The sequence below is a fragment of the Pongo abelii genome, chromosome 9 (assembly GCF_028885655.2).
Source record: "Pongo abelii isolate AG06213 chromosome 9, NHGRI_mPonAbe1-v2.0_pri, whole genome shotgun sequence".
In the NCBI taxonomy this organism is placed as follows: Eukaryota; Metazoa; Chordata; class Mammalia; order Primates; family Hominidae; genus Pongo; species Pongo abelii.
In genome coordinates, this window is record NC_071994.2 from 59,637,134 (window position 1) to 59,661,366 (window position 24,233).

General features: G+C 47.2%; 1 protein-coding gene and 1 long non-coding RNA gene across 3 annotated transcripts in view; one reads left to right on the forward strand and one right to left on the reverse strand.

The window, feature by feature from the left end:
* Window positions 1-24,233, reverse strand: part of OTOG (otogelin) — a 101,235-nt gene that overhangs the window by 57,844 nt on the left and 19,158 nt on the right. Inside the window, exons 16-24 of the mRNA XM_054525862.1 lie at window positions 20,244-20,376; window positions 19,153-19,330; window positions 17,325-17,449; window positions 16,177-16,389; window positions 14,564-14,756; window positions 12,846-12,920; window positions 12,564-12,607; window positions 10,958-11,111; window positions 2,909-3,016 (exon numbers count right to left, since the gene is read on the reverse strand). Of these exons, the coding sequence (XP_054381837.1) occupies window positions 2,909-3,016; window positions 10,958-11,111; window positions 12,564-12,607; window positions 12,846-12,920; window positions 14,564-14,756; window positions 16,177-16,389; window positions 17,325-17,449; window positions 19,153-19,330; window positions 20,244-20,376 (1,223 nt within the window). The remainder of the gene's footprint in view (window positions 1-2,908; window positions 3,017-10,957; window positions 11,112-12,563; window positions 12,608-12,845; window positions 12,921-14,563; window positions 14,757-16,176; window positions 16,390-17,324; window positions 17,450-19,152; window positions 19,331-20,243; window positions 20,377-24,233) is intronic.
* Window positions 9,822-14,300, forward strand: LOC129048918 (uncharacterized). 2 transcript variants are annotated; one of them, XR_008511607.1, is made up of 3 exons: window positions 9,822-10,126; window positions 13,484-13,644; window positions 13,840-14,300. It is a non-coding gene; the product is annotated as an uncharacterized LOC129048918 (long non-coding RNA). The 2 variants fall into 2 exon arrangements; XR_008511606.1 differs by having other exon boundaries at window positions 9,824-10,126; window positions 13,484-13,690; window positions 13,840-14,294.

Genomic DNA, 24,233 nt, shown 5'->3' on the forward strand with positions numbered 1-24,233 from the left:
AGGAACTAGGACCCAAAGGACAAGTGAAGGAACTTCACTTTAGATAGGAACACGGACACTTAGTTCGTCTGTTGTACAGGCAAAATACATGGTCACAGAGCCTGGGAAGTTCCCTTCTTATGGCTTTAATTTCCTCAGGGAAATAGGAAGCAGGATCATCAGCTGAGAATAAGAGGGGAGGAGGTGTCAGGGCTTTGAGGAGAGAGGAGAAAGAGTGGAATAGTTACCTAGTGGGAGGAAATTGCAAAGGAGACCCGGGAAATACAGTCCGAGAGCCCATCAGCTCTAAGGGCCTTTTCGACACTTCTGAGCCCATGAATTTAAAACGAGAGCTGGCAGCCGGGTTTTGCACATCCCTCCAGTCACATTCAGCTGCATGGATGCAGGTACAAAGGAAGTAAAGGTGTGGATGTCACCAGGGTTGTGGTTTTGCCAAACAAGTAGGGCAAATCAGGAGGAGGAATAGAAGTGGGGCTGCACTCAAGAAGTGATTATGGTTCTGGACCACAGGTTGAGGTAAAAGGGAAGGGGAGACATCGAGGGGGTGAGAGGCAGCAGAGAGGTGGTAGGGATCATGGATGAGACATCCCTGTGGGGTTGCAGGATTGAGGGAGTCAGGGTATGACAGGGAGTGGAGTAGAAAGACAGAAGGTGAGGTGAGACGCTTTGGGATGTGGGCTTGGTGAGTTGTTGGGAATGGCAAGATGACCCCTCACTCCACTAGGGTGGAGAAAGATCTTTGGAAGAGAGAGGATGAAGAATCTGAGATGTTGGGAGATACTAGAAGCACCTCTAAATGGATACTAAAATCTCCAAGAATTGGGGAAGGAGTAGGGTTGGCAAGAGTCACAGAGCTCAGTGCCAAAATCTTTAGAAGTAAAGGGGCATGACCCAGGGCTCTGCGTCTGACAGCAACAATGAGGGACAGGATCAGTCACGCACTGACTGCACGCGGCTTCCTAAGCCTGTTTATCCATCCTGTCAGTCACCCACGTACACGACCTACGACTCATCCATAAATGCAAAACTGCTGGAAATACTCCCACTGTGGCTGACCATGTTGCCGACCACGGCGACATGGAATGCAGAGCTGGGAAGGGATGGGCAGCCAGCTCCATCCTGGTAAAGAGATCCCAGCAAATGCTCGAGTCACACCAGCACAACACATCTCCAGCACCCACCTCCCCGCGGGAGAGCAGCTGGAATCTGGGCCACAGTGGCAGGTCCTTCGAGGGCAAATGTTGAGGTTTGTCCCTGTATTAGGAGGTAGAATTTTTACAACTGAGTTAAAAAGTAAAAACTTGCCCATCTATCTCCCAGTTTTCTATGAAGAGAAGACATTCACCCTATGGCCAGTCAGCCTCTCCTATGAAGGCAGACGCCTCCTCGTGTCAGGGTTCCAAATCCTAAATAATCCCAGCTCTTCGGCCTTGGCTCCAGACTCCTTACCACCTCTGCCTTGGATCTGATTTCTGAGCACAATGCACTCACAGGAGAGGATTCAATGTAACTCAGCTACCCCCTGCCTGAGGGTGAGGGTGCTGCTACAGGGGCTGGAGTCCAGGGAAGTGATGGAAGTGAATCCATCTCAGGGCCTGAGCACCCCTGGGCAAATCCAGGCCAGCCATCCCCAGTCTCTCACCTCATGTGCCTGGCATCCCTGGTCAGCTCTGGCTCACCACAGTCACAAAATCTCAAGAAAAAAAATGAGCACACAGCCTGTGCAGAGGTCTGTGTCTTAACATTATACCTAGGGACTTCTGGGGTCAGACAGCCAGGGCTCTGACCCTACAAGTACACTCTGATGTATCTGGAGAAACCGGCCTTGGAGCAGATGGGCTTGACCGTGACCCTGCTTCTAACACAGAAAGAAACACTATGGCCTTCCTCTAGGCCAGAGAAACAGGGTGGTTTCAGTCCCAGCATGGGACAGGCACTGGGGGCCATGCTCCAGCTAGCCAGATGGGTCTCTGAGATAGAACCTCTCTGAGCTTCTCTGCTGGGCCCTGAAGTTCCAGTGCCAGGGGCTTCCTGCTTACCTCAGGCCACCCCTAGCTGGTTCTCCAAATTGGGACAGTGACTGGGTTTGCTCTCCAGCATCAGGGCACATTCATCATTTCTCACCCCGTCCCCCAGCATTCTCTCTATCAGAAAGCTCAGTCTACCCACTGCCTACCCACGTCTGCATGGCCCAGAACAGGCCCTGCAGAACTAACCCCAAGTCTGTTTCCATAGAATCCAATCCAGGTGCACACACTCCCACATATGCACACTTACATTACTAAACAAATACCCTCACACGTACTTTCATACACAAGAATGTACCTATTCACAGGCAAACACAATGCACATTTACACAGATATTTACACTCACATGTGAATACAAATATGTATAGCCATTGTACACATACATCCACACACTTTGCACATACATGTGCACACATTTTAAATGGATCCATATGCACAAAAATATATATAAACACACCTATCCACATAAACAAATTTCTAATTGTATATATTCACTGACATATTGAGATTTGTGAATGCCTGCCTTTTTATATACATCCATGTACATGCATGTTCACATATGCACATGTGCATTTTGGATTTGCACTCACACTCATATGTTCATATAAATATGCAAACAAATTGTCATGGTTACAAATATGCATGTATACATATTCATACACATGACTGAACAAACATATTCATGTAAAAACAAAAATATTCCTTTGTATGCATATACTCCTATGTGTACACAAACCCCTATACCACACACAACACACAAACACACAATATGAATGCAAACACAATGAAACAGGAATGCTAGACTATACTCTTGATTATGCACCCACATCTATGCCCCCTCCCAGCAAAAAAGCAAAGCCTGCTTGGGACCCTCACTTACCAGGTATGGCAAGGAGACATCACCTGGTCCCCAGGGAAATACTCCTTCCCCTTCCAAGTGCAGGGGCACTCCTCTGGCAGGAAACATACATCCCCGTGTCTGAGCAGACTGTAGAGACACAGCAAGCAGGCGGTCAGGAGAGCACCCTTCCCATAGCTGCCATCTGTGGAGGACCCTGCCTCAACCTGGATGCTCGGAGGTGGCTCCCAGCATTTACCCTAGAAGAGACTGACTGTGTATTCACTCCCCATCCTGCTGCTGCTCAGTGAGGTTCAGAGGGATCTTGGTAACTGGAAAAACCAGTAACAGACTAGGCCCAGCCTGATTATCTGTCATCCATCAAGAAGCAAGGCTTATCTCTACCAGCCACAGCCCTACTGACCAGGTGGATGCCAGTTATTCCTCAGGCACTAGTTGTATACTAATGAACAGGCTATGGATATGGGCGATGACCCTCCTACCCAGGTTGTTCATGGAGCTCTCAGACCACAGGCCCCAAAGCAGCAGCGCTGCCGTCTTCTAGTCTGGTTTCCATGAAATCTGACCACTCCCAGGCCGGAGCCAAGGATGTCTCAGGGCATTTATTAAAGATCTCAGGCCGTAGCATCATGCTAGATCAGACATCAACAGGATACAGCCTGGGGCAGGGCTAAGAACACAAACTTTGGCAATAAATAATGTTTTGTTCAAATCCAGGATCTACCTGAAACAAGTTACTTAACCTTCCTATTTTATTTTTCAAAAGAATACAAGCACATGGGTTAAAGAGGTAAAAAGAAAGGGTGCTACAGGCATTATACTCAAAGGAGTCCCTTGTTAGTTGCTCCTGTATCCAGATTTTCTGCCTGGAAGCACTTTCTGGACTATAGTACAGGATGATGGAACCCAAGCACAGCACGCTGCATCACTGAGGAGAGCAGACAGAAAATGGGGTTGAGGGCTTCTGAAGTGGCCAGAATATCCAGGTCAGGATGTGAAATAGAAGGGATTAAAGTCAAAGTTCTAAATTACAAGTACAAGAGCAAACTAAATCCAAAGTAAGTAGTAAGAAAGAAATGAATATAAGAGGAGAAATTAGTGAAATAAAAAACAGAACAATAGAGAAAAATTAGTGAAACCAGATGCTGGTTCTTTGAAAAGACCAATAAAATTGACAAACCCCCGTCTAAACTGAATGATAAAAAGGGGGACAGGAATACTCAAATTACCAATATCTGGAACAAAGAGGAGATATTGCTGCAGACTCTACTGATAGTAAAAGGAAAATAAGGAAATATTATGTACAATGTTAAGTGAATAAATTTGACAACTTAGATGGAATGGACAAATTTCTTAAAAGACACAAACTATAAATATTCAGCCAAGAAGGAATAGGTTAACTGAATTAGTCCAATATCTTTAAAGAAATTAAATTTGAAGTTAAAACTCTTCCAAGATTAGTAAATTCTACCAGGCACTTAAGGAAGAAATAATACAAGTTTTAAACAAACTCTTCCAAAAATTGAAAAGGAAATCATACTTCCCAACTCATTTTATAAGACCAGCATTAATCTGATACCAAAATCAGACAAAAACATTGCAAGTATGGAAAACCACAGACCATAGAATATTAAATAATACATCAGTCACAACTGGGGTTTATCCCAAGAATGTAAGACTGGTTTAAGATTTTAAAAATCAACCAATGTAATTTGCAACATTTATAAAATAAAGGGAAAATATCATATGATACTCCAATAAATAAAATCAATTGACAGGCTTGGTGCGGTGGCTCATGTTTATAATCCCAGCACTTTGGAAGGCCAAGGTGGGAGAATCACTTGAGGCCATGAGTTCAAGACCATCCTGGCCAACATGGCAAACCCCCTTCTCTACTAAAAATATGAAAATTAGCCAGACGTGATGGCCCGTGCCTGTAAGCCCAGCTACTCTGGAGGTTTAGGCATAAAAGTCAGCTGGACCTGGGAGGTGGAGGTTGCAGTGAGTCAAGATTGAGGCACTGCACTCCAGCCTGGGCGACAGAGTGAGACTCTGTTTAAAAAAAAAAAAAATCAATTGACAATTCAATACCCATTTATTATAAAAAATTTGCAGCATAATAGAAATAAAAAGAAACTTCCCCAATCTGATAAAGATCATTTGCAAAAAAACTACAGCAAATGTTAGAATTAATGGTAAAAGATTAACTGCTTTATCCAAAACAAGACAAAGGCAATGATTTTTACTTCCATCATTTCTATTCAAAAGTATATTGTAAGTCCAATACAGCACAATAAGGCAAGAAACATGTGAGATGTAAAAATTTAAAATAAAGAAGTAAAACTATCTTTATTCACAGATGACATGATCACTTACTGAAATTCTAAAGAATCTACCCAAGAAAAAGCCACTAGAACTCATAAATGAATTTAGGAAGATTGCAGAATACAAGGTCAATGTGTGAAAATCAACTGTATTTCTATATTGTGGCAATTAAAAAATGGAAAATTAATAAAATAACACCATTTATAACACCAACAAAAACAGCAAATACCTATGAAAAATTCAATGAAAAATGTGTAAACCTTTACATGAAAACTATGAAATATTGCTAAGAGAAATTAGTGAAGACCAATAAATAAGAAAATAATACCATATTTGTGGTTTGGAGGACTTACTGGTGTTAAGATGCCGATTCTCCCCAAATTGATCTATAAATTCAACACAGTTTCATTCAAAATCTCAGGGGCTTTTTTTTTTTTGGTAGAAATTGATAAGATGATCCTAAATTTACTTGGAAATGCAAAGACCTAGAACAACTTTTTGAAAGAAAAGATAAAAGTTGAAGAACTCTCACTTCCTGATTTCAAGGCTTACTATAAAGCTTCATAAATCAAGAGAGTGGATATTGGCATGAAGACAGACAAATAGATCAATGGAACAGAAAAGAGTTCTGAAATAGACCCACGTGTATACAGTCAATTAATTTTTCACAAAAATGCCAAAGCAATTACATGGGGAGAGGAAAGTCTTTTTTAAAAAAATAGGGCTACAACCACTGGCCGTCCATCAAAAATAAAATAAAATAAAACATACCTTGACTCCATTTTGCAACTTGTGTAAAATATAATAATTTTAAATAGGTCATAGGCTTAAATGTAAAAGCTAAAATTGTAAAGCTGGCCAGTTGCAGTGGCTCCCACCTGTAATCCTCGCATTTTGGGAGGATTTCTTGAGGCCAGGAGTTCGAGATCAGCCTGGGCAACATAGCAAAACCCCCATCTCTACAAAAAATTTAAAAAATTTGTCCTAGCTACTGTAGTCTTAGCTACTCAGGAGGCTGAGGCGGGAGAATCGCTTGAGCTAAGGAGTTCAAGGCTGCTGTGAGCCGTGATGGCACCACTGCACTCCTGCCTGAGCAGCAGAGCAAGACCTTGTCTGTAAAAATAATAACAATAATAATAATAATTAATTATTTAATCCATTACATTTAATTGTAAAGCTCCTAGAAGAAAACATAGGAGAATATCTTTGCAACCTTGAGGACTAACTATAAAGAAAAAAATGATAAATTAGACCTCATCGGAAATGAAGGAGATTTTTAAAAGAAAAAAATTAGACATTATCAAAATTAAAAACTTCTCATCAGAAGTTTTTAGATACTTCAAGGCATGTTAAGTAAATAAATAGGCAAACACACACTGGGAGAAAATATTTGCAATACATATGCCTGACAAAGGACTTGTATCTAAAATACATAAAAAATTCTTACAACTCAATCAAATAAAAAAAGACCAAATTTAAAAATGGGCAAAAGACCAGAACAGACACTTCACAAAGAATGATACACAAATGGCCAATAAGTATATGAAAAATTACTCATAGTCATTAGGGAAATACAAATCAAAGCCATAATGAGATAGGACCATGTACTTGCTGAAATAACAAAAATGGAAAAGACTGAAAACACCCAGTGTTGGTGAGGATGTGGAACAGTCAGATTCTCATACACTGGACGTGTAAAATTGTCCAATCACTTTGGAAAACAGCTTGACAGTTTCTAATATAAATATGAATCTACCCTAGGACCCAGCAATTCCACCCTGAAATGCTCATCCAAGGGAAATAAATAGCAACCTTAGTCAAAATAGTCCCAAACTGAAAACAACCCAAATGTCCATCAATGCTTGAGCAGATAAATACTTGTTTTCTTTTTGGAATCTTGAAAACTTTATTGCTGAGCTAAAGAATCCAGATCAAAAAGGTCTGTGAGTATGTATGTGTGTGTGTTTGTATATATATGGATCTTTTTATATAAACTTCTAGAACAGGAATAACTATTATATAGTGACAAAAAGCCAGCCAGTGTTTGCCTAGCACTCACAGGGGTAGGATTGACTACAACAGAGTATGAGGGAAACTTTGTTGGTGACAGAAATATTATGTATCTTAATTATGATGATATATACATAGATGTCAAAATTCATCAAACCATACACTAAAAGTAGGTACATTTTATTATATATAACACCTTTGCAGACAAATAATTGTATATTCATACAATGGAATACTACTGGGATAGAAAAAGGAACACACTACTGATAGATGCAACAATATAGGTCAACCTCAAGAGTTAAGGAAGAGAAGCCAGGCCCAAAAGGGTATATAGTGTATGATTCTATTTACATGAAGTTCTAGAAAAGGCAGAACCTATCCATGCTGATGTGAAGCACAGCAACGCTGGTGGGGGCGGAACTGGCTGGAAAGGACTGACAAAAGACTTGTATCTAGAATAGATAAACATTATATATTCACATTAGGGAATATATAGGGCGCCAACATTAGGGAATTTTCTGAGTGACAGAAATGTTCCATATCTTCACAGGAGTGTGGGTTACAAGCAGGTATCAATTTGTCAAAGCCTAACACACGGTATGCTTAGGATCCATGTAATTTACTGTATATAAATTATGCATCACTTCCTAAAAGGAAAAAAAGAAAAAAGATTGAGGCATCAAAAGCTGACTGGAGGCTCCTTATTTAAGGAGGACCAACCACTTTGTTGAGAAACTCCCAAAATATCAGTTTCTGTTGTGTTTTTCTATTGGCCCAGCCAATTTTCAAGGGAAGAAATCTCTGTCATCTCTGGGCTGGGAGGCAAATGTCTCCATTTGCTGGGATTCCACTTGCTTTTCACTGAAACTCCCTGTTTCCACGATGCATCTCAACTCTCCTGGTGCCTCCAAGACCAAAGTCTCTGATTTGGTTTCTCTTGAAACTCTCCTTTCTCCTGCTGGATGGGGCCGGAGCAGTGGTGTGACCCCAGCAGGAGCAATAGGGGATCTGGAGGCTGAACTCCTCCTTGCACAGACTTGCAACCCAACCTCCTGTCTCCCTCCCCCCACACCCCCTTCTATTTATTCCTCTTGGATGAACACTTCAGGGTGAACTGCTGGGTGCTCAGGTAGATTCATGTTTATATAAGAAACTGCCAAACTATTTTCCAAAATGCATGTACTATTTGTTTCTCCTTGGCCTTCCCCTCTGCAAGGCCAGTTTCTACACATCCACCCACGTTCCTTCTTCAAAAACTACTGACCTTCCACTCTTCTCTCTTTGTCCCTGGGGATTTATACCTTTTTACCCCATTATCATTTCACTGTGGTTGTGGGAGGAAGCAGGAAAGAAAAAAAGCACGTGATTAATTTACTACGTTTTACCTGAAGCCACTTAGCCCTTCTAAGCCTCTGTTTTTATGCTTAAAACAGGAATAATGACACCTTCCTCCCAAGTTCGTTATGAGAATCTTATAGGCCTGGGCACACTGCCTATCACCTAGTAGAAACACAATAAATATTGGTCTCTTGCCCCTCTCTCTCCCATAATTGCATCAGACACCAGTGAAGGGCTGGCTCACTGCCTTCCTCCTTCAGCCCTAAGCCTTGTCTCCAGCCACTTCTTGAGGGGTCTTCTCTGTTGCCCACCATCCATTACTCCCTCCTTGCTCTTAGCAGACCTGTCTGCATCTCTGAGCACCTGCTGTGTGCCCATCATGGGGAAGAGCATGCAAGGACTCAAGGCTTTGGCCTCCATCCTCAAGGTGCCTTCAATTTGCAAAGTACCCTCTCTTTACCTTGTAGGGGACCTTCTCACTCCAGGGACCCCTCAGGGAGGCTATTTGCAAATGCATGGGATCCATATGAGAAGAAACAATGCTATCTGCTCACATAGAGTGTTTACTCTGTGCCATTTTACAAATGAACGAGCTGAGGTTCAGGGTAATTAATTAACTCAGTCAGGAAGTGGAAGAGCCAGGGTTCAAGCCTGACTCCAGAGTCTGTGCTCTTTGTGCCTCACTGCCCAGTGGCCCCAGGGCCCTTGGCTCAGACCCCAGATTCAAAGAAATATGGAGGCACACAGCCAGCCACAGACTGTTCTTTGGAGATTCTTAGATACATCATGGAGAAGGGCATGGTGGCCAGACAGTCGGAACTCTCATATACAGAGGTGATCATGGGTCCCAAGGGTCCTGGGCAGGGGTTGTTAAGGATGGTTGGGCATCTTTGGGAGCCCTGTCCCAGCAAGAGGATGTTCCAGGATGGTAGGAAATGCCTGCCCTTCCCTTACAAATTGAGACGGTACCAATTTCACTTTGACAAGCCCCTGAGGCATGTGTGTAAGTTCCTTAGAGGGCCTTTGATACAGCACGCAATGGGTCATTGGCCAAACTGAGCCCAGAGCCCAGTCTCCCGGTCTCCAGTCCAGCGCCCCTTCCACTGTGTCTCTGTGGCCTTGCTACTACTCTTGGCAGTGAGTGACCCTCGGTTCCTGACACCAGACACCCTGGCTTTTCCTGACCTCAGGCTGAGAGGCAGGCTGTGCACACAGGATGGTGTCACAAGAGGCCTTCAGTGACAAAGATACTCCTCAAATGCCACTCCAGGGCCCAAGTGGCAGCAGGTGGTCAGGCCTAGGGTTGCTTGCAGGTTCTCTTTCAGACACTTGCCTGGAAGGGGCAGGCTTACAACCCACATTATGATATCTATATAGGTGACCATCACGGACCTCACGTGCTCTGGGCCAGCGGCTGGGCTTGGAGTAAGGAGACTTGGGTTTGAGTCCTGGCTCTTTGGGCACCACTTCCCTCCACCCTTCCCCTGGCCTCAGTTTCTTCATCTGCAAAATGGGAATCACGGTCCTCCCCTCCTGTCTACCATGGATGCTCTGAGACTGAAGGAGGTAATAACATGAAAGTGCCTTAGAAGCAGTAAAGCTCCAACTGACTGTCCCCTCCCCTTCCTACCCTAGAAGCCCTGAGCCCCATGTCATTTTCCTTGGCTTTCAAGCCTGGGCCACGACTCCCAGGTGACCACTAATCTCTGCATAGGCTGAAGGGTACAGCCGGCTGTTGTCAAGCCATGGGATGAGGTGCCAGCTGTCTTCTCAGCCCAGACCTGGGAATGAGAATGGGCAGAGCTGGGTGTCAGGCCCTGGGCCACGTCGGTGTACAGAGCCCACACAAGGCATGCTCACAAAGCCTGACTCATGCAGCTCTCACAGCTTTAATGGCAGGGTTTTGGGGACCTGGGAATGAGACAGTTTTCTCTGGGTGGGGTCTTCTTTTTTTAATATTCTGGGGGCACCAGCCCTCCTCCTGAGGTCTCTGATCAGAACAGTGCAGAGGAAGAGGTTGAGAGCTGAACCTGAGTTTCCTCTCCAGTGGTCTCCAACCCACTGACGTGCCCAGCGTGCCAGACACCCCACTCAGTGCTTCCACTGAGTGAGCTCACTGATTCCTCGCAGTAGCGTGTTAAGGTGGTAGGCCTGATGATGGTTCCATTTCACAGATGAGCGGCCAGGGCTCTCCCTCCTCCAGCCCACACTCGAGGCTGGATCCCCGCCTCTCCTCTTTCCCAGACTCCTCTCTGGCCATTATGGCTGTGGCTGGCCAGCCTGGGCCAGTGCCTTCCTACAAGGCCATGTGATGTTTTCCCTGCCCCCACTCCACCCTGTGGCCCTTGGTTCTGCCAGCCTTCAGAGTCGCGGGCCCACGACACCATGGGTACTTACCCCTGGGGACAGGCACAGCCCGAGAGGCAGGGGCCACGGGCTGACACGCTCAGGTTCAGCAGTTGCTGCTCACACGTCCTCTCCCTGCTCAGCTCCAGGTCCGTGTGCAGGTCGCTGCAATTCACGAAGACCTGGCCTGCTGGGCAGGCAGCAGCTGGAAGAGAAGAAGATGGGAGCGGAGGCCCTGGGGCCTCAGTATGGGCTCCTGGGCTACAGGGGCAGCAGCTGGAGGATGGAGGGAGAGACGGGCTCGGAAGTCTCCTCCCGCCCTGGCCGCTCCTGGGTATTGCTTGGTTTCCCAGATACGCCTCACAGAGGGAGGGGTAGGTGTGTGCTGTCTGTCACACAATAAGACCACAGCCACCAGGACCCATCGCTGCACATCCTCCATACCAGGCTGCTCCAGGCGCTTCCCCTGCATCATCATATTGAATCCTACAACAACTCTAGAAAGTATTATTGTCCCCCATTTTTCCAAATAATGGAGTGATGCCACTTCTCCTCCTCCCCAAAGTCATCATAAAGTGAGAAGTGCCCCAGAGGGACCAGGAGAGGGGCTGGAAAGAGGATGACCAATCAGTGTGGCAGGGGGGCCAGAGGACTCTGAACGACAAGGAGAGTCACGGTCCTGTTACCACTATTTCTGTGACATGAATGCACCCTCTCTCCCTGAGCCTTCCGTAAGGTCTGCCCTGCACATTCATGCTGTGTGAGTGAACTTTTTTAGGAAAAGTAATAAAACGGAGCTGAGTTCCATGCCCAGGCTGGGATGAACCAGAGAGAAAGGCATAGGCACAGGAGGTGAGATAAAAGTCCCAAAGAGCCAGAAATCCAAAGCCAGAAGTGACCAAAGGAAAAGCACTTCCAGGATTATACACAAAACATGCGGAGGATGCAGGAATCTAGGTTATATGCCAAAGAGGAAATGAAGGCCCAGAGAAGTAAAGTGGGTTGCCCAGGGCTGCACAGCTAGAGAGTGCCGGGGAAGATTTGAACCCAGGCTGGATGATTCTGGAGGCCCTGCTCCTAACCACCTACTGTATGATTATTCTCCAATCCCTTCCTCCACCCCAGGAAGCCCTCCCTGAATGCTCTAGCCCCCAGGCCACCTCACAGCCTCTCAAAGGTTGACGCCCCCCCCACCACTGTTCCACCCCATCCCTATCTCTGTTGCCTAGGAGGGTCTCAAAAGCCCAGGCTGTCCTGTCCACCTCTGTGACCCCACACCCAGCATCGTCCTGGGCAGAGTCTGCCTTAGTAGATGCATGACAGCTCAGACAGAAAACATCAGGACCCAAAGGAAGTCAAGAAACTGCCCAGATACCCAACATGGTTGCCTCGGATCATTGCCCCGAAGGAAGACAAAGTCTCAGCCTCTCCTCTGCAGGCAGCAGAGACAGCCACTAGGGTGGGGCTGAGGCTGGGACAGGGCTTCAGGTGCCACCCTCCAAGCTGGAGTCTTTGCCAAGAGGGCAAGGAATACGGAAGGCCCAGTGTAGGGCAAAACCTGGAGTGGGCTCGCCACAGCCTGATCAGTGCTCCACTCCCCACTCTCCTTTACCACGTGGAGCCCCCAGAAGGGCCTCACCCCTCCAGCCACCCTTACCTGGGGCTCTGCTATCACAGCTCATGACTCCATCTTTGCAGTGGCTGCAGAGAGAGACGGGCCCTGGGATTAGCCGACCCAGTCACTGCAGGACCCAGACACCCCATGTCACTGCACTCGGGTCACTGCAGAGTTCAGAAAGACATCCTCACTCACTTCCCCCTCCCTGCACAGAGCAGGGCTGGGTGTCCCTTCACGGAAAGTGCCACTCAGCTGCACTGTCTTCAGTCAGCAGCCTCCCTTTAAAGAGAGAACAAGAAGGCTGCTACCTACGGAGCTCACCAGTGGCCCAGGGATAGGATGTCACTGTCTCCGGGGGGATAGTCCACTCCCTGGAAGTGGCAGGAGCACTGGTTCCTATAAAAAAATGGGAGCGAAGAAAGGTGAGCAGGCTCAGGAGCTGGGGCAGAGACTGCCAAGGACAGGGACCCCACCCTCAGCCAACCAGGTGCATAAGGACCCAGGGAAAAGTAATGGTATCTACAGTGACATGTGACACATCTCCAGCGAGGGGAAAAGCCAGCCTGGCACCAGGGATAGAGGTCACGGCTGGGTCCCAGATTCAGAGCCATGCACCAAGCTTAGACAAGGAGTCACTGGTCTCCATACACTCCTGCAGCCAGCCTCATTTGGACCGAGAAAGGGAGGGGCAGTAAGAACAGGAGCACAGCTCCTGGGCCCACGCCATGTCGAGAACGGGGCAGATATTCAGCTGGTGCTGCATCCTGGCACAGGTGTCCTGGTCACTCACGCCCAGCATCTATTCCAGTTGCTCAGTGCCTGTGCTGCACTGGTTGTTAAGTACATTGACCTCTGGCCAGGGACACCCAGCCAGGCCCTCTGCATACATTATCTCATTGATTCTTCACAGGGATTCTGTAAGGTAGGGATTCTTATGCTGTCTTTCTTCTTTTGTGCAGGTCATCTAAGGGCAAAGTCTACGTTTCCTCCTCACACAGCTCCCACAGAACCTGCCGATTATAGGCACGTGCAGGTCTTGGAGCAGGGCAGTGAGTTACGGACAGGACGCCGAAACTCTTCCAGCTCCAGTGCTGCTCAACAACCACCTCCCTCTCCCTACGTAAGCCACACAGACCCCCTTCATTGGCAACACTCAATATCAAGGGGTGAGAGCCGCCAGGCACACATCTGGATCTCAAGGGAGGATTCTGTAGTTTGGGAAGGCCTATGAGTGATGCCTATTTACCCTAAAGGGGCCTCTCTCTAGCCCTGCCACCATTTGAAGACCACCAATCAAATGTATATCATTTTACAGATGGAGAAACAGAGGCCTGGAGGGGACCAAGGACCTTGCCAGTCGCCCCAGGATCACGTGGGGTCGCTGCCTCCCACTATCCTCCTCCTGCTCTGCCCTCCAGCTACACTGAGAACAAGCTGGGCCTTGGGCCACTCCCTCTTCCTGGAGCCCCCTTCCTCACTCCCTCAGGTCTCTACTCAGACCTCACCTCAGCAGAAAGGCTTTACTTCCAGGCCCACCTCAAGTAACACACCAGGAACAGGACTCCCTGCTCTCACTCTGCCTTACTTGGCTCAACAGCTCCTGTTGCCACCTGTCCATTAAGTGTCTGTTCATTTATGTGTCTGTCTTGCAACCCTAGAATGTGAGCTCCATGAGGGCTGAACTCTGCTGTGTTCACTGCTGAATTCCCAAGCCCTAGAAATGTCTGGAACATACCAGAAAGTCAATAAATTCTGTGGAAGGAGAGGGGAATGAGGAGAGAGAGGGCCCTTGGGCTCTGTGGGGTTGTTGTGTCTTGTGAGGAAGCTGCTAGAATGGCCCAAAGGCCAAGGCTGAGGAGAGATCTGGGAGGGAGGCCCCAAGGAGAGAGCCCACCCACCTTACCCACCAAGGTCTGGCCTGCAACTGTGAGGGGAAGCAGGTATACGAGAGGCCCAGCCAGGTTCCCCAGTTTCAGATGCCCTGGAGACCCCTGGCCTCACCTTCCCACCCAACTCAGAGATCAAGCTGGCCCGCTCACCGGGGGACACAGAGGTCAGCCTGGGTGTCCAGATAGGTGTCCAGTGGGCAGGTACAGCCCTCCACACACTCGTCCCTGCTCAGGTCATCACCACCATCAACCCCACAGGCCTCAGGGCTGGCCAGGTCCTGGCAGGTTTGTCCACACGGGGCCACACAGGGGCTATACTCCTTGGAGGCCTCACAGGACAGTGCTGCAGTGAGAAGGGGGGCATGCTTTGTCTCCCTCATCCCCACAGTTGTGTGGAGTGGGGCTGTCATTCTGATGAGGAGAATGGAGATCCAGAGAAGTTAAGACATTTGTCTGAGGTCACACAGCAGGTCAAGGTCAGAGGCGGAATTTGAACCCAGGTCTGACTCCAGAGTCCCACTGCCTACCAATACACTGGAATGGCAAAGCAGCGGGTGGGTCCTTCTACCAAGCTCAGCCTGAAAAAGCACTGGCAGGTCTTTTCCTCCAAAAGGCATTCCTCTGAGGTAGTGATATTGGGGAAGGGATGGAGATCACCACCCGCTAAGGCCCTGCACCCACCCTGTAACTCACACATAGACACATGCACGAGCCCAGGTGTGTGGACATACACACACACTCCCACCCCCTCACTCCCCTGGCTGTGTCACACACAGGTTGCGGATATCAACTGTGCTGCCTCTAGCAGCCTGTTTTGCTCCCTTTGTCCCAAGACTCAGGACTGCCCTCTCCTTGTGTGGCCACCGTCCCACTAGCCCCAGAGTCTCCTACACTCTGTGGGATCCAGTAGATCCACCGAGACCATCAAGTTCAGCTGTTCTCAACCCAGGCTGCACATCAAAGCCACCTGAGGAGCTTCTGAAAATGCTGATGCCTGGGCCCCACTGCCAGATATGTTGCCTTCGTTGATACTCGATGTGGCCCAGATGTGCGAATCTTTTGAAAGCTCCTATGGTAACTCTAATATGCAGCCAGGGTTAAGAACCAGTGGGTCTGTCCAATCCCTTTTGGGGAAACTTTGGCTCAGAGAGAATCAGGGCCCTGCCCAGGGACACATAGCAAGTCACCTGCAGGGCTGGATTAGAACTCAGGCCTCCTGACTCCCAGTATAGTGCCTTTTTTGTTTATTCAGCAAACATTTGCTAAAAGCTTACTGAGAGTCAGGCCTTGTGCTACAGCTGGGGACACAGAGGTGATGAAGACATGGGAAGAAGCATAGCCCAGGGTCAGGGTAGGGACGGGTAGGGGCTGGCTCATGATATTGAAGTCGTGTGTGTACTCAAACCCCAGGGCAACAGCCAGTGGTCTTTCGAAAGGTGCGACGCAAGGTGGCTCTGACTAGGGTGGCGGAGGTGGTGAGAAGTGGGTGAATTTGGGATTAACAGGACTGACAGGACTTGAGATGGACTGGAAGTAAACATGAAGAAGCAGTCTTGAGTCCCAGGTCCCAGGTGTTATGCCTGAGTGATGGAGGGGATGGGGGCCATTGGCAGAGGGAGGGCACAGGAGGAGAAGCAGGCTCTGGGTGCAGTCAGGCTGGAGGAGACTGGAGGGCATCCCAGTGGAGAGTTTCAGGGGCAGAAGACACTCAGGTCTGGAGTTCTGGCTCCTCCAGCTCAGCCTCACATGGGTGGGGCACTCACCACAGGCTGGCAGGCGGGCGCGGAAGTCAACAGGGAGCCCATGGCGCCGGCACAGGTGGGCATAGTGGGCCAGCGTGGCGCACAGGCAGGGCTGCCCGCAGCGGCAGGCATCCCTGCGGCACTGCTCAAAGTAGGGCACAGGGCTCAGGAACGCAGAGCAGGGCGCAAACAGCTCCCCCGTGAGCACGCTGCAGGCCTGCACTGAGTAGGAGGCTGGGGAAGGAAGAACAGGAGCCAGGCAGTCAGGGGTCGGTCTACCTGGTGTCCCAGGAACAGCCTCTCTCCCTCCCCATGGCTCAGGGCTGTGTGTGTGTGTGTGTGTGTGTGTGTGTGTGTGTGTGTGTGTGTGTGTGTGTGTGTGTGTGTGTGTGTGTGTGCACGCGCAGTATGGATGTAGGCAGCTACTTCAGTGTACAGCTTGGCTAGGAAGGTGTGGGTGTGGTTTAGTACCTCTGGGTGTGAATATGCGGCTTGACAAAAATCCCTGGAGCTTACATTCTGGTCAAAGGAGACAGTCACTAAAAAATTCATATAGAAACTTCAAAGGTGAAGAAGGTAAGAAGCGAGAGAAAGCAAAGAAGCAGCATGGGTGCATGAGGCGAGGCAGGAGGGGCAACTGCAATTTGAATTCAGGCAGTCAGGAAGGCCTCAGTGAGGGAATGAGGTTTGAGCACAAATCTGAAAGAAGTGAGGAACTGAGGCATGTGTGTGTCTGCAGAAACAGCATTCCAGGCAACTGCAAGTGCGAAGGCCTGGAGAGGAGAGCAGTCCTGACTGTGTAGAAAGAACGACAAGGAAGCCAGGGCAGCTGGGGCACAGCAGAGGGCGGTGAGAGTAGGAGGTGAGAAAGGGGGCACGGGCAGAGAGGGTGGGGCCTGGTGGGGCCATGGGCCGACTTCCGCTTTTGCCCTGAGATGGAGAAGCCAGTATAAAGGTGTGTGTGTATATCTGATAGTGGAAGAATATGAGGCTTCCTGCCTGCCTGGCCCTCACTGTCTCTCCTTTCCCCTCCCTGCTGCTCCTCCTTTTCTTATCACTCCTACAAATTTGGCCAGCACTCTCCCGCCTGGAGTTCCCTTTTCATCTCTCTCAAAGCAGTCCTCCCCACCCCACTCAACCATGCCCCTTCTCTTCCCCCGCCAACTCACCGGCTTGCAGGTGCACATCACAGGGGTCCAGAGGGGAGCCAGGGACCAGCGGGGAGCAAGCAGAAAGAGTTTTCCAGGAATTGCCAAAAAGTTGTGGGGTGCTCTCAGGTACACCCACTGGAGACCTGCAGCCATGTCATAGCCATATTCACACACTTGCCCATGTGGACACAGGGGCACAAATAGCATAGATTCAGGTAACACCTACTTGCTCATACACACACACATAGTCATAATCTACACATCCATATACACACACTCAGAGGAGCACATGTACTCACCCAAATATATAACATGTATACGCACACACTCTCAACACACACACACAGAGCACAAATATATGCCAGACATGCATATGGCCAAGGTGGTCCACACAGCCACATTCAAACACATGGAGTTATGGATGTACACACGCATGTGTGCGGGCGTGCACACACACACACACAACATTTAACAGGCCCCAAAAGGGCTCAAAATGGGCTAGGACCACACACTTGGGGTGGGGAATGAATATGGCTTCATTCCCCACCCCCAGCTCTTCAGGTCAGAAAAAGAAACAGGGACATCATGAAGAGTATCAAACACCATGGGGGTAAGACTTTTTTCCTCCCCCTTTCTCCATGGGCACTTCCTGAAAACTCCTTGGCTTGCCCTTTGGCTCTCTCAGTAGGAAACTGTCATACAAGGGGCAGTGAAGGGAGGAAGGGGGATGAGCATGTTTCCTAGACATCACAAGTCTCCAAGAGTCACCAAACCCAGGTGTAGGTGTTGAGCGGAGGGAGGTCATGGTCTCTCTGGGGGGCAGGTTCTGCCTGGCACCCACCATGCCCAAATATTGTTCTGGGGCAATGAGCGCACTCATATTATGTAGGGCAATATTCCTACTCAGAAGTTACATTTAGGAAAGTGGCAAACAGCTTACACACTAAACCAAGGTCTCCCCCTACTATTTGGCCAGCTACCCTAACATCAGCCCTACTAGGCAAAGCATAGTAGAATGCCACAGTTTTAAATATATATGCATTGAAAAGCTCTGAGCTTTATTTTGTTCTTGTTCTTCACAGCAAATCTGAATTCTCTGTTTTGGCTAAAGAATGCCTCCCCTGTTTCCTTCTGCATCCCCTAATGCATGCAACTCGAAGGACTGGCCAGAATCTCCAGCCTTTAAAATCAACCCTTTGTTCTCCTTTCGAGGAACCTTCCTAAGTTCCTAACCTACGTCTGTGCCCAAACATGTCAGCTCACAGAAAACAGCCTTTCCCTGAATATTGGGAGGCTCACGGGGTGCAAACTCAAGAGACTTCAAGTACCAAGTAGGAAAGGTACATGGGTTAGACTGGCCTGGTGGGTTAGAAAGTGGGAATGTTAGTGTTCTTGGCTCACTAGGGGCTTACACTCACCTAAAGGTGGTGTCTACCTCAATTAAAACAAACAAAACCATGAGCCAAATCAGTCAGTCTGAGGTCCCCGGTTTTAAGACCTCATTCTAAAACAGCATTTCTCAAGGTATGTCCCGTAGACCTCCCATACTGGAATCTTAGAGGTGCTTATCAAAAATAGGATTCCTGAGTTCACCCTAAATCTTGGCGAGCAGGACTCAGGAATCAGTGTTTTAACAAGCTCCTGAGGTGATTCCACACACAGAGGACTGTGAACCGCTGCTTTAAAGAGACATAATTAAATTTAAATGTAGAGAAATCAATAACTAATGGTGCATGCTGGGCACAGTGAAGGCCCACGGGAGAGACATTTAGGCAGTGCCTCTAGATACCCAGCCCTAAGGGGCCCATTTCCCCTCTTCTTCGGGTTCCGTGGCAGGGCTACGTACAGGAAGTCGTCCTGCGTGTTGCCGTTGAAGGTGCCGCAGAGGCCCACAGTGTCTTCCACCCATCGCTGGTCCACCTGCAGGTACAGTCGGAGCCCTTCACGGTCGTAGAGCACCCGCACGCCCACGTTCGTCCTCACCCGCAGGAACACGGAGGACAGCCTACGGATCTCAAAGGCGTCTGGGCACAGAATCCGAAAGGGGAGAGTGGGAGGGCAGCCAGTACACACCCCGCCCACCACCACCACCTGCCTGGCCCGCTCAGACTCCCACACCCGGCCCAGACTTCGCCCCCACTGAAGCCGTGCCTGCCATGAAGCTGGTTTGGGGAGGCTTGAGGAAACCCTGTTCAGTGATGAAATCAGAATCCAGAGATAACTTCCCACGGCAGCCTGGGCTGAGAAATTTTTTTAGCATCAAGTGCCAATTAAAGCTTTGCACCCACTAAGGAACTGGTACACGTTTCCTCCTCTAGCAGAAGGAGGATTCTGTAACTACCCATTCTCTTCACAGTGGCCACAACACAGTTTTATTATGGAAGCTCATGATACAATTTTAGATTCAAGTGTAACAAATTTAAATTTTAGATTTTATTGTAGAACATTTTATACCCTTTATGGTTTATATTTATTTCTGCAGCCTGTTGACACCCAGTGCATCCCCACTCCTCCCAACCTTGAGCCCCTGTTGTTGTTTTTCTTTCTTTCTGGTGCTAGGTTTTTATTTCTTAATCGTTTTGCCATTTTTGTTACATGTGTTTCTTATGAGCTACACATAAGTTCCTTGTGGAATCAGACAGTATAACAAGTAGTTAATAAACAAGTTATGAGAGTCAGGATGGGAAACACCCATGTATATGCTCATATTAGGAGAAGCCATCATACTACTAGGAAGCCCACTGTCCTGTTGAGGTGGGACAAAGACACATTTTTGGAGTCCACATTTTTGCAACCAAAGTGTCCCCTATCCTGATCTACCCAGTACTAGAATATGAGTTTTTGCCAGTGTAGCAGTGCTTTTAGCCAGAGGAGCCTGGGAAGAGAGGTCCAAACCCTCAGTTCCCAACTAGGTCTGTTGTCCACCCCAAACTGTACCATCTGTGTATGGCGGGATGATCTTGTACTGGTCAAACAGAAGGACATCCCCTGCCTGGGTCAGGGTCACCTGCCTCCGAGGGTCCTGGTGCAGAATCACTGACACTGACTGGACACAGGCTCCATCTTGGTTCTGGAGAGATAGAAAGGTCAATGGGGCAGTGTAGGTCTGACCATCCTGCTGGATACAACAGAGCCCTCTAGGGACAGAGACCCCAGCCCAGCTTGAGAGACAGTTTCCTCAGAATGACAGACAGAGCCCCAAAGATATCAGGGATCATCCAACCAAATACCCTTGTCTGGTATTTGGGCAGGCAGAGGCTCAGATTGGAGAAGGTTAGTAGCAGAATGCGATAACACTAATAAAAATGATAGTCAACTCTGTTATCTAAAGACACAGAGCAGAGATGGAACCCAGATGGCCCAGAGTCCAGCCTGAGAAACACTGGCCTCCCCCGCCTCATCACAACCCAGAACTTTAATTTCATCCCTTTGTGGGTGTTTTTATAATTCATTTCATGTGTCACATCCTGCACTCCACTGACAGGCAGGCAGGAAATTAGGCAATATTCTCTGGGCCTCAGGTTCTCTATCTCTCAAATGGTCACACATTGGGCCCCTTTTATACCTCCCTCCACAGGAAAACATCCACACAATCATTCATTTAAACACTTAACTGAGCACCAACTATGTGCAAGGCATACTGTATCAGACTTTATGGATTCAGTGATAAGACAAAGTTTCTGTCCTCATGGAAATTACGTACTTGTGTGGGACACAGACATTAAATAAGTAATTACGAAGTTGATTATTCAATTATAATCAACTCTATACCACTACACACCTCTACAACTCTACACCTGTGTAAGCAGGTGTAGAGTGTTAGAAAAGCATATGACTGAACCAGACTTAGTCTGCAGAGGTAGGAAAGGCCTTCCTAGGGAATGATAACATAAAATTGTCATAATAATAAAAGCCATAATAATACCACAATATTATTATGATATTATAACCAACAACTAACTTTCACATGGAATTAGTATGTTCAGGTGCTGTTCAAATCTCTATATACATATTCACTCGCCTAACTCTCATAGCAATCTGATTAAGAAAGTGTTACTGGCTGGGTGTGGTGGCTCACGCCTGTAATCTCAGCACTCTGGGAGGCCGAGGTGGGCAGATCACGAGGTCAGGAGATCAATACCATCCTGGCTAACACGGTGAAACCCCGTCTCCACTGAAAATACAAAAAATTAGCCAGGCATGGTGGCGAGTGCCTGTAGTCCCAGTTACTCGAGAGGCTGAAGCAGGACAATGGCGTGAACTCGGGAGGCGGAGCTTGCAGTGATCCGAGATCTCGCCACTGCACTCCAGCCTGGGTGACAAAGCGGGACTCCGTCTCAAAAAAAAAAAGAAAAAGAAAGAGAAAAGAAAGTGTTACTAACATCCCCATTTTGCAGGTTAGAAAACCAAGGCACACAAAAAGGTGACATATAAGTTGAAATCTGAAGCATGCTAGCTGGGCAAAGAGAGAAGAGGAAGAAGGAGACATCCAGGCAAAAGGAACAACTCGTACAAAAGCTCTGCTACAGGAAGTCGTTTAATGCATTCAAGAGCATAAAGAAGACTAGAGGGACCAGAACCCATCAGGCAAAGTGGTTTAAGATAAGGTTCAAGGCTGGGCACAGTGGCTTACGCCTGTAACTCCAGCCCTTTGGAAGGCTTAGAGGGGAGGATTGCTTGAGCCCAGGAGTTCAAGACCAGCCTGCTCAACATAGAGAGATCCTGTCTCTACAAAAATAAAAAATAAAAATAATTTTTTAAAAGGTTCAAGAGGTAGGTAAAGGCCAGCTTAGGCAGAGCCTTGAAATATTTTTAGACTTTATCGTAAGTCCAACAGCCAACCTGAGAAAGTGAACCAGGAGAGTGACACAGTGAAATGACAGAACGATCAGGGCTTGAAACTTTAAAGAAATACATTGTGCAACAAGCTACAACCATCCTTCTGAGTTCCTGCCCAGGGGTACAGAAAATCCCTGAAACAGCTCAAAATCATTGTATCTAAAACATCATCTTCTTTGTTCAACCCACTCATCCTCTAGTCCCCTCTGGACATGTCACCTGTGTGGGAATAAAGCCCACACCCTTTAGTCAAAAGTCTCAGGTTCAAATCGTAATGTAACTGAAAGCTATGAGACCTTAAAGAAGTCACTTAAATTCTCCAGATCTCAGTTCTCTCCTCTGCAAAACAGAGGTACAACAACACTTGGTTGTACCCAATCCTACCCAGTTGGGTACAGATTTTTAAGTGTGCATAAAATATTTTGGAGGTTGCATTTACCTCCAAAAGCCCACAGAACTTCACTAAGAGTGAAACTTGATGTAGGCAAATTCTAAAAATCACGTAGAAGGGGATCCCAGCATGAAATGTAGACGATAACAAAAGAATTCATACAAATGTATGAAACAATCTCAGTGAAGAGAGTGGGAGGAAAGGCATTGACATAAGTAACTTTGTAAATAAGTGGAATTTATAAGACTAAGGCAAAAGAAACTGTGCACAAAAACTGTACTTTAGTTGATAAAGTTATTTCCTATAGAGGTATGCATTAATAATAGGAATATACATGTATACTGGAATTGAACGATTAGGTAAATTGATGGTGCATGGTGAAGGCCAAGTTTCTTACTGTTAGAGTGAGTGTTTACAGATAAGCAAGAGGAGGAAGCTAGAATGATCCATGTGGAATGGATTAGAATTGGACCATCAGTGTGAAGTCATGTTTAGCACATGTAGATACAGATGGTTTTATAGAGAAATCTTTATACTTATGTGTATATACAAAGATAAACATGGGTATGCATATACAGTTGGCTCTCCGTATCCAGGGGTTCTGCATCCATGGATTCAACCAACCATGGATTGAAAATATTTGGAAAAAAATATGGATGCTTCCGTCTGTACTGAACATGTACAGACTTTTCTTACCATTATTCCCTAAACAACATAGCATAACAACTATTTATAGCATTTACATTGTATTAGGTATTATAAGTAATCTAGCAAGGATTTAAGGTACACAGGAGGATGAGCATAGGTTATATCCAAATACTATATACCATGTTACATAAGGAATTTGAGCATCTGCAGATTTTGGTATCTGTGGGGAGTGGGGTGCTGGAACACAGACAATATCCGCATTATCTGTGGAAATACCCCACAGATAATGAGGGTATTTCCTTTCTCTGTCAGCTGAGAAGGCCTAAAAGAAGTCATACCCCAGTAGCAATGAGCACACCTCATCCCCTGATCTTGATTCTAATACCATTGTCCAATAAAAGGAACCAGGAGAGCTTGGTAATATTTTTGGAGAAATGAATGATACTAGCACTGGGACAGGAACTATACAAGATAAGCCTGGTGCATCTAATAGGCCCAGAAAGTAAAGACATGAATGCACACACACACACTCAAGCCCCACCACCACTAGCATATACACACGCAATAATGAAGGTATGTCAAAGGGACACAGAAGTCAACTGTATGATCTCCCAGTGCCCAAAGCTGGAACAATTCAAGTAAGAACATAAAGGTGTAGTGGATTATAACTCAAAGTATAAAATAAACAGCCATGAATCTATGCTGATATAAATAAGTAAATGGGAGAAAAGAGACAAATCTCCCTGGCAGAAAAGTTCTAAATAATGCATGTAGATTCTCTGCCTTCAAGGAGGGGGAGCATAACTTCCCACTCTGTAAGTGTGGGTTGCCCATAGTGACTTCCTTCCAAAAAGAACAGTATGGAAATAGGGAAAAAGGAATAAATTTACAGTGGAGAAACCTGAAAAACACTACCTCCACCAGATGATCAAGGTCATAATCAACAGTGATAAACAATGTTGATAGTATATACCACGGATAAGATGTGACGAACATGGCATTTTACCTCTATGATCTTTCTCCCCAAAAAAACCATAACCCCAGCCTAA